Source organism: Arachis duranensis, chromosome 6 (assembly GCF_000817695.3).
Source record: "Arachis duranensis cultivar V14167 chromosome 6, aradu.V14167.gnm2.J7QH, whole genome shotgun sequence".
Classification (NCBI taxonomy): Eukaryota; Viridiplantae; Streptophyta; class Magnoliopsida; order Fabales; family Fabaceae; genus Arachis; species Arachis duranensis.
Genome location: NC_029777.3, coordinates 91,919,738 through 91,932,975, shown reverse-complemented (window position 1 = coordinate 91,932,975; position 13,238 = coordinate 91,919,738). Strand labels below are relative to the sequence as shown.

The 13,238-nt window shown below is 42.0% G+C and overlaps 1 protein-coding gene across 1 annotated transcript; it reads left to right on the top strand.

The window, feature by feature from the left end:
* Positions 1-11,559: 11,559 nt before the first annotated feature.
* LOC107494622 (40S ribosomal protein S27-2) lies at positions 11,560-12,626 on the top strand. The gene is made up of 4 exons (XM_016115664.3): positions 11,560-11,699; positions 11,911-12,012; positions 12,157-12,185; positions 12,291-12,626. Exons 1-4 carry the CDS (start codon positions 11,697-11,699, stop codon positions 12,415-12,417), a joined length of 261 nt encoding a protein of 86 aa, XP_015971150.1. The 5' UTR covers positions 11,560-11,696; the 3' UTR covers positions 12,418-12,626.
* The last annotated feature ends 612 nt before the right edge of the window (positions 12,627-13,238 follow it).

Genomic DNA, 13,238 nt, shown 5'->3' with positions numbered 1-13,238 from the left:
ACGATCCCGATGATGATGATGATGATCGCCCTTCACTACTTGCTACCAAGACTTCTACCGTGCCGACCTCTCCAACTTCTACTGCCGGGATCAGTCGTCCAGAAGGGGAATCGGATTGCCAAATCTTGAACCGAGATGATGGGACGATAGATGCGGTGCCTCTTCAGACGCGTCCTCCTTCACCCCAAGTTGATGCTGCTGATAAGTCTTCTAATGTCGACTGAGTTTTTTTCCTGTTTAATGTTGATAGCCGGCATATGGGCTTTTGAACTCTTTATTTTTGTAAATGGTGTTTTGCTGACTGTTGATACTTTTTGGGTTGCTTGTTTAGCAACTTGTATTTTGAAAAACAAAGTAGTTTCCGAGCTTCGGGGGCTGATTTTGGCGGCCTCTGAAGCTTGCTATTATCATAACTTAGTGGTTTTTATATCATGTTTGCTTGCACTCGTCTTGGTACCTTCGTAGGCTGGGACATGATCAGCTTAACCCTTTTGGCTTGGTTTTGTTTATTATCCTCCTTTTTGGGCCTCATTTAAGTCTCTTTGGGGGACTATTGTTTGTAATTTGTGTCCTGAGCCTTTCATCATGTCGGGTCCTATCGAGTTACTAGGTAATCCTTTTTCTTGGATCTTGTTCATATCTCTTTTGGGGATTCACCTTTTGTAGCTTTACATCTTTTTGGGCCGACTTTGTCATGTCGGGCCTTGTCGAGTTACTTGATAATCCTCTTTCTTGGACCTTGTTTAGGTCTCTTTCAGGGATTATCTTTTGTAACTTATCTTTCTGGGCTGACTTTGTCACGTCGGGCCCTATCGAGTTACTTGATAATCCTCTTTTTTGGACCTTGTTTAGGTCTCTTTCAGGGATTATCTTTTGTAACTTATCTTTCTGGGCCGACTTTGTCACGTCGGGCCCTGTCGAATTACTTGATAATCCTCTTTTTTGGACCTTATTTAGGTCTCTTTCAGGGATTATCTTTTGTAACTTATCTTTCTGGGCCAACTTTGTCACGTCGGGCCCTGTCGAGTTACTTGATAATCCTCTTTTTTGGACATTGTTTAGGTCTCTTTCAGGGATTATCTTTTGTAACTTATCTGTAGGAGTCCGACTTCCTCATGTCGGGCTCTTCGAAGTTATAGTAATTCTCTTTTATAGGGTTGGTCAGACTTCTTTCCAGGACTTTACTTATAACTTGAGTTGTTGTGGCTGGTCCGACTTTTTGTGCCGACCAGTCTTTAAGTTATTTTATAGAAATCCATTTTATTAGGACCTCGTCAGGTCCCTTCTATGGATCACTTTCTATAACTTCTTGCATTATTCTATTTTCATCTTTGCTGATTTCGTAGATTTATGGGTTTTACCCATCGTTTTTACCGTGATCGCACAGTGAATTTGGTTTTCACTTTTTGTTGATCTGTAGCTTTATAATCGGGCGATGAATGTTTTCAGAATAATACGACTTGAGCATTTGTAGAGAATCTGAACGAATTTTATTAAAAGAGAATGCAAATATACATGAGTAATTAATTTCCTAGGTCGGGTGATTTGTAAGTCTTGGCGGGGCGCCTCGTTAAAAAACCTTTTTCAGGAAAAAAGAGTGCGCCTTGTCCAAGATCTTTTATCATCCCTAGCTATAGTACCTTCTTAGGTTGCATGCGTGCCATGTCCTAGGAAGCTCTCGCCCGTCGAGTTCGAAAAGCTTGTAGTATCCCTTTCCCAGTACTTCTATGACTCGGAAGGGTCCTTTTCAGTTTGCTGCCATTTTTCCTTCTCCAGGTCGAACTGTTCCTATGTTGTTTCGGATTAGGATGAGGTCGTCTTCAACAAAGGCCCGCTGTATTACTTTTCGGTTGTATCTGGAGGCCATTCGTCGTTTCAACACCTCTTCTCTTATCCGAGCTCTTTCTCGGATTTCTGGAAGTAAGTCGAGCTTTTTCCTTTGAAGTTGGGAATTGGCTTTTTGCTAAAATGGATTACTCTGGGTGATCCTTCTTCGACCTCCACTGGGATTATTGCCTCCATTCCGTAAGCTAATCGGAAGGGTGACTCCTTTGTCGTGGAATGTGGAGTCGTTCGATATGCCCATAGGACTTGCAAAAGCTCCTAAGCCCAAGCTCCCGTTGCATCCTGTAATCTCCATTTTAATCCTACTAATATAACTTTGTTAGCAGCTTCAGCTTGTCCATTAGCTTGGGGGTGCTCAACAGAGGTGAATTATTGTTTTATATTCAAGTCGGCCGCTAGTTTTCTGAAGCCTGTGTCTGTGAATTGGGTACCATTGTCTGTGGTGATGGAGTATGGAACTCCGAACCTTATGACTATGTTTCTATATAAGAATTTCCAACTTTTTTGAGCTGTGGCGTTGGCTAGGGGTTTTGCCTCGATCCATTTTGTGAAGTAGTCTATTCCTACTATGAGGAATTTGACTTGTCCTGATCCTTGAGGAAAAGGTCCGAGGAGATCGAGTCCCTATTTTGCAAATGGCCAAGGTGAGGTTACGCTGATGAGTTCTTCTGGCAGAGCGGTGTGAAAGTTGGCATGTTTCTGACATGGTGAACATGTCTTTACAAATTCTGTGGCTTCTTTTTGTAGGGTTGGCCAATAAAATTCTGCCCGAAGTACTTTTTTGGCGAGTGCCTGCGCTCCGAGGTGATTGCCACAAATGCCACTGTGTACTTCTTCTAGGACATCTTTTGTGTTGGAAGTCGGCACGCATTTTAGCAATGGCATTGAAATCCCTCTTTTGTATAGAGTATTATTTATGATGGTATAGTATTGTGCTTCCCTTTTTAACCTCTTTGCCTCTTTCTCATCTGTACGGAGGGCTTCTGTTCTGAGGTAATTAATTATAGGAGTCATCCATCCCTGATCGCGACCTGTTATGGCTAGGACTTTTTCTTCTTCTGAGATTGATGGATTCTGTAGAATTTTTTGGATAAGGCTTCTATTATTGCCTCCTGATTTGGTGCTGGCTAGTTTTGAGAGTGCATCGGCCTGGGCATTTTGTTCTCAGGGTATGTGATGAATCTCATACTCTCTGAATTGTCCAAGCTGTTTCCTGGTTTTGTTTTCATAGTGGGATCTTTGGCTTGGTAGCTTCCTGTTATTTGTGAAGTAACTACCTGTGAATCACTGAAGATGATAAGCTTTTGAGCTCCAACCTCCCGCCAGTTTCAAACCAGCTAGTAGTACCTCATATTCCGCTTGATTATTTAAGGCAGTGAACCCGAATTTGAGGGAGAGTTCGATTTGGGTTTCCTGGTAGCTTTCAATTATTATGCCCGTGCCACTTTCTGTTTTATTTGAGGAGCCATCCACATATAGATTCCATTCTGTGGGGATTTTCGGTGTGTCCGTGAATTCCGCAATAAAGTCGGCCAGATATTGAGATTTGATGGCCGTCCGAGCTTCGTATTGAAGGTCGAATTCGGATAACTCGACTGCCCATTCTAAGATTCTGCCTGCCAAGTCTGTTTTCTGTAAGATCCCTTTTATGGGCTGGTTGGTCCGAACTTTGATGGTGTGAGACTGGAAATATGGACAAAGTCGTCGAGATGTTATAATGAGAGCGTAAGCGAACTTTTCTATTTTCTGGTAGTTCAGCTCGGATCCTTGTAATGCTTTGCTGATAAAGTATATGAGTTGTTGCCTGCTGTTGTCTTCTCGGACCAGTGCTGAGGCTATTGCCCGATTTCCCACCGCGACGTACAACATGAGTGGTTCTCCTTCCTGTGGCCGACTTATTATAGGTGGCCGTCCAAGGAATCTTTTGAAGTCTTGGAAGGCTTGCTCGCATTCTGCTGTCCATTCAAACTCCTTTCCCTTCCTTAGAGTGGCGTAGAAGGGAAGAGATCTTATTGCTGACCCAGTCAGGAATCTGGACAAGGCTGCCAACTTCTCGTTGAGTTGTTGTACCTCTTTGACACAAGTCAGACTTTTCATGTCGAGTACGGCCCTGCATTTGTTCGGGTTTGCCTCGATTCCTCTCTGTGTGATCATAAAACCCAAGAATTTACCAGCTTCTACTGCGAAGGTACATTTTACGGGATTGAGTCGCATGCCGTGTCGTCTTATAGTGTTGAATACTTGTGTTAGGTCGGATAATAACATCTCTTCGTTTTGCGTCTTTACTAACATGTCGTCTACGTAGACCTCCATGATCTTTCCGATGTGATTCGAAAAAACTTTGTTCATTAATCTTTGGTAAGTGGCTCCCGCGTTTTTAAGACCAAAGGGTATAACAACGTAGCAGTAATTTGCCTTTGGGGTTAAGAATGAGGTTTTTTCTTGGTCGGTTGGGTACATTGGGAATTGGTTATATCCCGAGTATGCATCCATGAAGGAGAGGTATTTATATCCGGAGGAGGCATCTACCAGAGTGTCGATGTTTGGGAGTGGATAAGGATCTTTCGGGCAGGCTTTGTTGAGATCGGTATAGTTAGTGCACATTTTCCACTTCCCGTTTGACTTTTTTACCAATACGACATTAGCAAGCCATAGCGGGTATTTGACTTATCTTATGGAACCTGCCTCCAGTAGAGCTTGTACCTGTTCTTCCACAGCTTGAGAGCGTTCTGGTCCTAGCTTTCTACGCTTTTGTTGTACCGGCCGAGATCCTGGATAGACTGCTAGCTTGTGGCACATTAGTTTAGGATTTATGCTTGGCATATCTGCGGCCTTCCATGCAAAGAGGTCGGCGCTGTCTCGTAGAAATTGTATGAGTGATTCTTTTATGTCTCCTTTTAGGAGTGTGCCAATATTGGTTGTTTGGTCTGGGGTATCCCCGATCTGGATTTTTTCTATTTCTCCTTCATGTTGTGGGCGGAGCTCTTCCTGCCAATGAACTCCACCGAGCTCAATTGTGTGGAATTATTCTCCTTTGCCTCTGAGGTCTAGACGTTCATTGTAACAGTGATGCGCCATCTTCTAATCTGCCTTTATCGTGGCTATTCCTCCTGTAGTTGGGAACTTCATGCACAGATGCGGAGTCGAGACTATTACGCCGAGCTGATTTAACGTTATCTGACCTATTAGGGCATTGTACGCGGAACTTACGTTGACTACGATGTAATCTATTTTGAGTATTCTTGACTGACTTCCTTTTTCGAAAGTTGTGTGGATCGAGATGTATCCCATCGGTTGTACTGGGGTATCTCCTAGCCCAAATAGGCTGTCCGGATATACTCTGAGTTCTTTTTCTTCCAAGCCGAGTTTGTCGAAAGCAGTTTTGAATAAGATATCGGTGGAGCTCCCCTGATCTATCAACATGCGGTGAAGATTTGCGTTTACCAGTATAATAGTGATGACCATGGGATCGTCATGCCCTGATGCAACGCCGAATACGTCTTCCTTGGTAAAAGTGATCGCCGGGGTGTCGAGTGCTTCCTCCTTTCCTGCGACGTGATATACTTCTTTGAGATGTCTTTTGCGAGATGATTTGGAGATTCCTCCCCCGGAAAATCCGCAGTGTATCATGTGGACATGTCTTTCTGGCGTTCGAGATGATCGCGCGGTTGGTTCGACATCTTCTGCTCTTCTTCTTTTTCTTTGTTCATCATCATGGGTGGCCAGATATCGATCTAGCTTTCCTTCTCATACGAGCTTTTCTATGACATTTTTTAAGTCGAAACACTCATTGGTGGAGTGCCCGTAGATTCGATGGTATTCACAATATTTAGCCCGGTTTCCTCCTCCTTTTTTGCCTTTGAGTGGTCGAGATGGTGGTATTTTTTTCATGTTGCAAACCTCTCTATATACATCCACAAGAGACACCCGAAGAGGGGTGTAATTGTGGTATTTTTTATTTTCTCTCCATGTCGATCTTCCTTTTTTGTGGAATCTTTGTCTTTATCCCGGGGTGTGAACCCGGCCTTCGAGGTCTCTCCTAATTGGGAGTTTTCCTCTATGTTGATGTACTTTTTTGCTCGTTCCTGCACCTCGTTTAGAGATGCGGGGTACTTCTTTGATATAGATTGACTAAAGGGCCCTTCTCGCAAGCCATTAATGAGGCCCATAATAGCGGCTTCTGTTGGAAGGTTCTGTATATCCATGCATTTCTTGTTGAATCTCTCCATGTAGTTGCACAGGGTTTCCCGTTCTCTTTGTCTGATTCCCAGTAAGCTTGGAGCATGTTTAGCTTTGTCCTTTTGGATGGAGAATCTAGCCAGGAATTTCTTAGCCATGTTGTCAAAACTTGAGATGGACCTAGGAGGGAGGTTGTCGAACCATCTAATTGCTATTTTGTTAAAGTAGTTCGAAAGGCTTTGCAACGAATTGCATCTGAGACGTCGGTGAGATACATTCTGCTTCTGAAGTTACTAAGATGATGGCTGGGATCTGTAGTGCCGTCGTATAAGGTCATATCTGGTGAATGGATCTTGCTCCTTGCAGTTGCTATCTTCAAGAGTGGATCGGCTGGCTTTCGTCTTGACATCGGCCTCAAGTTTTAGGAGTTTGTTCTCCAATTCCCAGCGTTGCCTTATTTCCCTTTGTAGGTCCTTCTCGGCCTCTCGTTGGCGTAGGGCTTCTTCCTCAAGTTGTTTTAACCGGTCTTGAAATGCATCCATGGCTCCCTCGTTTGGGGAGTTTTTCTTGTTGTTATTTTGGGAAGTATCTTTTGGGGGTGGTGTCCCCATTTTTATGCGGCATTTTTTCCTCTAGATTTGAGGTATGGTCGTTGTCATGGTCGTCTGCCATGGTGATGGGATGACTTCAGGGTTCCCCGACAACGGCGCCAATGTTTCGAAGGTTACCTAAAACTGTAGGTCGATCTCGGACGAGATCTTCTATGCTGGTCAGAGCTGTGGAGTCCGATCTGATGGACTTTGTAGTGGTGCTGATCCTTCGTCCTCGGAGGGTGCAGAGTACCTGCAAGGGACTCCAATGCTTAAGTTAGCAAGGGTATTAAGCAGGTATTGAGTAGAATCAGAGTATGAGTTATACCTGGGTGCTCCAGTGTATTTATAATGGTGTAGAGTTACCTCTGCAGATAAGATAAGTTAGTTATCTTATCTTTTATCTTTATCTTTATCTTTCATGGGAACCGCCTTTATCTCTATAGGCTTGGGGTGCCTTTGGATTGGGGTCGTGTTCCTCTATTTGGGCCCTTTATTGAGCTTTCCTGTGATTTGGCCGAGCTCTTTGAGAGGAGGTCGGTTTGTCCTGACTTGAAGAGGTCGGTCGCTTTATCTGTAGAACATCTCGGGTCGAACAGCTCGACCCAGGGTATGAACAGGTATCAATACTGGGAAGTGGATATGGGTCTTTAGCACACGCCTTATTCAGGTCAGTGTAGTTGACGCACATCCTCCACTTGTCGTTTTGTTTCTTGACCAACACTACATTTGCCAGCCATGCCGGATACTTGACCTCTTTGATGAAGCCAGCTTCTAAGAGGGCTTGTACTTGTTCTTCCACCACTTGAGCCCATTCTGGTCGGAGCTTCTGCCTGTGCTAATGTACAGGTCGTAATCCGGGGTGTACTGAAAGCTTGTGGGACATGAGCTCAGGGTCTATCCATGGTATATCGAAAGCTTTCTAGGCAAAGAGGTCAGAATTATCTTATAGGAGCTTTATCAGCCTTTGCTTTAGGTCTCCATCTAAGCTGGCTTCTGTGTTGGTGTTTTTCCCTTCCTCTTCTCTGACTTGTACTTCCTCAATTTTTCTCCCAGTTGCGGCCGCAGCTCTTCTTTAGCTCTGACCCCATCGAGTTCTATGGTGTGGACTTCCTTGCCCTTTCCTCTTAGGTTCAGGCTTTCATTGTAGCATTTCCTTGCCAATTTCTGGTATCCCCGGATAGTTGCTATTCCCTCTGGTGTTGGGAATTTCATGCAAAGATGAGGGGTGAACGCCATTGCTTCGAGCTGATTTAGGGTGGTTCTGCCGATTAAGGCATTGTAAGCTAACCCTACGTCGACGACTATGAAGTCGATGCTCAGAGTTTTGGATTTTCCCCTTTTCCAAAAGTCGTGTGGAGGGGTATAAATCCTAGTGGTTTTATTGGTGTGTCCCCTAGTCCGTACAGGGTGTCAGGGTAAGCTCTTAACTCCTTTTCATCCAGCCCCAGCTTATCAAACGCTAGCTTAAAAAGGATGTCGGCTGAGCTTCCCTGATCTACTAGGATCCTATGAAGATGGGCATTGGCAAGGACCATGCTTATCACCACTGGATCGTCATGTCCAGGGATGACCCATTGCCCATCTTCTTTGGTGAATGAGATGGTTGGGAGGTCGGGGGCCTCGCTCTCGACTTGATAGACTTGCTTCAAATGTCTCTTGCGAGATGACTTTGTAAGTGCACCTCCCCCAAATCTCCGTGAGATCATATGTATATGCCTTTCTGGGGTCTGTGGCGGTGGATCCCTTCGATCGCCGTCATCTCGCTTTTTTTTCCCATGGTTGTCCGACCTTTCCATGAGATATCTATCAAGTCGGCCTTCCCTGGCCAGCTTTTCTATCACATTTTTAAGGTTATAACAATCATTTGTCGAGTGACCATACATCTTATGGTACTTACAGTAGTCACTGCGACTCCCCTCTTTTTGTTTTTGATGGGCCTAGGGGTGGTAGCCTTTCAGTGTGGCAAATTTTCCTGTATACATCAACTAGGGAAACTCTTAGAGGAGTATAAGAGTGATATCTCTTCGGCCTTTCAGGGCCGACCTCTTCTTTTTTCTTGGACTCTCTCTCTTTCTCTTTTGTTGAGTGAGAGTGTCCCGGTCGCCAACTCGATTCTCAGAGTCTGGCATTTTTCTCCATGTTGATGTACTTCTCGGCTTTTTCCTGTACATCACTTAGGGAAGTCGAGTGCCTTTTTGATATGGACTGGGAGAAGAGACCTTCTCGAAGTCCATTTACTAGGCCCATAATTACGGCCTCCGTGGACAGGTCTTGAATCTCTAAGAAGGCTTTATTGACCTTTTCCATATAGTCCCTTAAAGGTTCTCCGACTTCCTGTTTTACTCCCAGGAGGCTCGATGCGTGCTTTACTTTGTCCTTCTGGATAGAGAATCGTATCAGAAATTTTTGCGAGAGGTCGTCGAAGCTGGTGACCGACCTCGGGGGAAGACTATCAAACCACTTCATCGCTACTTTGGTCAAGATTGTCGGGAAAGCCTTACAGCGAGTGGCATCAGAGGCGTCTGCTAGATACATCCAACTTTTGAAATTGCTCAAATGATGCTTTGGATCAGTGGTTCCATCGTAGAAGTCCATATCGGGGCTTTTAAAGTTTCTTGAAACTTTTGCCCTCATGATGTCTTCACTAAACGGGTCTACTCCTCATAAGGGAGAGTCTTCTCGGTCGCTATGGGAGGTCCAGCTTTTGAGGGAGGACTCCAACTTTAAGAGTTTTTCTTCTAAATCTTTTCGTTGCTCTATTTCGTTCCTCAAGTTCCTCTCTGCCTCTCGCTGTCGCTCTAACTCCTGCTCCAGTTGTTCCAAACGTCCTTGGTGGCCGTGGAACAATCCCATGAAATTGGCCGCATGAGGTTGTCCTTCTTTTCCTGATTCACGCCCTTCAGAAGAGTTTGCTTTTGGGACTTTTAACCCAGAGGTACCTTCTCTATGCTGGTTGTTCACATCTTGGTGAGGGGCTACGTTCGCATCGCTGTTCCCAATGTCCAGATTCTCTTGTTCAGAATTGGATGTTGTGTGGCCATCTTCAGGTGAATTGTCCGCCATTACTGGTTGATCTCTCGGGTCCCCGGCAACGGCGCCAATGTTACGATGGGTAATCGGAGATTAGTGGGCTGGACTAGTAAGGTCGGCCCAATCGCTTAAAGGAGGAGGCCTTCTGACCTGGTTCCCGTCTAGGAGCCTCCGTCCGACTTGTGTGTGTGTGTAACGGAATGGGGGTGGTACCTGTAAAGACACTTCGATGTTTAAGTTAGCAAGGGTCTGAGCAAGTTTGGAGAGTATGGAAACTTAGAAATACCTGAGGGGTGTTAGTGTATTTATAGTGGTGAACCCATAACCACCGTTGGAGTAGTTCTACCTTTTAAGGAGGATAACCATCCCTTTATCTTAGGAAAGTTAAGATATGACTCCTAGAAGTGGATTGAGAGATTTTAAGGGCAGTTACCTATTCAAATAGGTGTTATCTGCCAGCCAATCCACGTTCCCGACTTCCTTGTGGTGGAGCCTATGTCGAACCCGACCTCATACGAGGAGGTCGGTTGCGGAGGGTTGCTAATCTCATGGATTGTGCCTTTTTATCTTATTTGGACTTGGACCTTGGTGTTGGATCATGGTATGAACAATTATCATTATAATTCATTTAGAAAATTCATAATTCAGGTATAGTTCTTCTTTTGTTTTTTATTCTTCATACCTAATGGGTAGTAGCTACGATTCTATCAATAATATTACCTATGGTAGATTATGTGATGAAAAAATTTGAAAAATAAAGGTACGAATTATAAGGTTCTGAAAAGTTTCATCTAAATTTGCCAAGAGCAAAACGGCTTACATAGAAATGGTTCTCATAGATGATAAGGTTAGTTGATTATTTTTCATGATTCTTTCAAGTGATGCTAGGTCTATTTTAAAAATATATTTTGTTCGTATTTTAAGTTTATTTAATAAGTAAACCCTTGCACGAATCAAAAACAGTGCGATTTAATAGTTTTATAAGTGCTAATAGCTTTTATATTTAATTTGTTTTATAATGTGATAAAATTCATTATTCAATCAAGAATTATTTGACAAAAGATGTTTGAGAATGAACTGATCGAGGGGAAGGTTTATATCTTCTTAAATTTTCTGATTGAGAAATCAAGCGGAATTTATATTACGACTACACACGTGTGTAGAATAATAACTTTTAAGAATGAGTCATGTATAGTAAATACGGTCGATGATAGTAGAATTATATACTAACATTGATATAATATTATTTTAGTGGTGTTTAAATTATTTATTGTTTATTGGAGAACTTTGTGCATTAGAATTTTCTAATAATCTGTTGTTTATTTTAAGTCGACTTCGATATGTCCTTACTCGACAGTAAAATAATATATAAAAATTTGTTAGTGGGTCTAAGTATTACTAGGTTATTTATAGTCACATTGAGTATATATGTCTGATTTATTGGAAAAAGTAAATTACTAAAACCAATTAATAACTATTAGAGTTAATACAGTTAACACTAAATTAAAAAAAAAAACAAACAATACATGACATGTTATCTTTTTATTAATCAAATTATTATAATTCAAATTAATCTTAACAAAACAAATTAAAATTATAATTTCAATCTTATCACGTGTCAGTCGTTACACTTGTCCCATTACTAATATATAATGGGCATGAAATTTGGCGCCAAATTGTACACGTTAGCATGATTGACACAAAAATATTATCAGTATTCTATAATATTTTGGCTGTTTGGGTTGACATGTATTAAATTACAAAATATTTTTTGGCGGTTGGGCTAAGCCGAAAAACCCAACCCGAGCCTACAAAATTTGAAAAGGAGATATCAGATATTATTAACAAATGGGCCATTATTATATATTGTCATATTGGGCTGGGTAAGAGTAAACCCTCTGTATATAAGCATCACTACTTACATCCTTCTCTTTCTTTTGTTTTATCTGATGCAGCCAAACTTAGCCAGACTCTGAGTTTGTTGCTGCCACATTCCTAGGGTTCTCTTCTTCGGAGTTTCTCCTGCCGCTACTTATTTTTTTTGTCAGCATGGTAAGTATAATCTCTTTCTTCTTGGTCTGTGTTCAGAACTTCAGATCTGTTTTCTTGTATGTATTTATATTTCTTCGTAGATGTGTGTGTGTTTTATACAAAGACGACGTTCTTTTCTGTTATATACCTTCGAATTTTTTTGTTTTCTTTAGGGTTTTATTCCTTCCTTAGTAACGGTGACTGAAATTTACCGTGATTTTGTGCTGCGTAGGTTCTGCAGAACGATATTGATTTGCTTAATCCTCCGGCTGAGCTTGAGAAGAGAAAGCACAAGCTCAAGCGTCTTGTTCAGTCTCCTAATTCTTTCTTCATGGTATTCTATTTTTTATATTAGTTCTCTCTTATGTGTATTTTCCCATTTGTTGAACCACACGCTTGATTTGATCCGTTGTTGGTGCCTTCCTTTCCAAGTTTTAATTGTTAATTGTTTGTCTCTTGTATTCCTGTCTTGTTGTAGGATGTGAAATGCCAAGGTTGCTTCAACATGTAAGTTTTATCCTTCCCTCCCTGTTGATTGCGAAGTTATAATTGTGTGCAAACAAATGATTTGATCTTCGTGATTTTGATGTTTTGATTTCCATGTTGATGCAGTACCACTGTATTCAGCCACTCTCAGACAGTCGTGGTGTGTGGAAACTGCCAAACGATCTTGTGCCAGCCCACTGGTGGAAGAGCAAGGCTAACCGAGGGCTGCTCGTTTAGGAAGAAGGGAGACTAAATGGGTTGGTATCTTTTCTTTTAGCCTTTGGTTGGAGAGTTTTGTTTTCTTTGGGATTGATCAATGGCTTTGTCATGTTTGAGTTATGATATATTTAATTTTGCTAAATTGTAAGACTTTTTTTCCAAAGACATTATTATCTCCAGGACTGTAATGATATCACCAAGCATTTTTGTTTAGTCTTATTATATTGCAACATGATTTTGGCAGTTCCTGAGTTATAGCTTTTTCTTTCTTGGATCGGTTTATACATGTGATCTAATAGAGTTTACTTTAGTTTTTTTTCAATGTGGATTTGGTTGATGATGCGCTTAAGGCTTCTCACTTAGTTTGGGGAAAACTATAGATGGTATATTAAGGGGGTAGGGTATTCTTTGTGGTGGGTAGGTGCATTTACTTTTTGCTTGTCTTCTCTTAGGTGGATGTTTCTACTAAAACCAAGACATCTCTATGTGAAAATGATATTATAAATTGTCAGATGGTTTGATATGTTTAACTAAATTATCTAGCGGTTTATAATATCATCTTTACAAGATGTCTTCATGGAAGTAGCCACTGTAGTGCTACACACTTGCAAGGTTTCGTTTGATCCCCAAATAGAATCCTAGTTAAATGATTGGATCCAAAGCCTGACAAGACTTAAAACTAGTTGAAAGCTGGTTCAAAATGGATCTGAAGTTGCTTGGTTCACGAAAAAAATATCCGGTCTGCAATCACAGCAAGGAGGATGAAAAAAAGAAAATTCAAATATTTGCCAATATGTTTTTTCGGTATTTTTGTGTCGGTGTCTAGTTTCTTTTTCATCAGGTCACTGTGAAGAT

Excerpts from the sequence above, each read along its gene's own strand:
- LOC107494622 (XM_016115664.3), top strand. Across the intron at positions 12,013-12,156 it reads CTCCTAATTCTTTCTTCATG|GATGTGAAATGCCAAGGTTG; the intron begins GTATTCTATTTT and ends GTCTTGTTGTAG. Across the intron at positions 12,186-12,290 it reads TGCCAAGGTTGCTTCAACAT|TACCACTGTATTCAGCCACT; the intron begins GTAAGTTTTATC and ends ATGTTGATGCAG.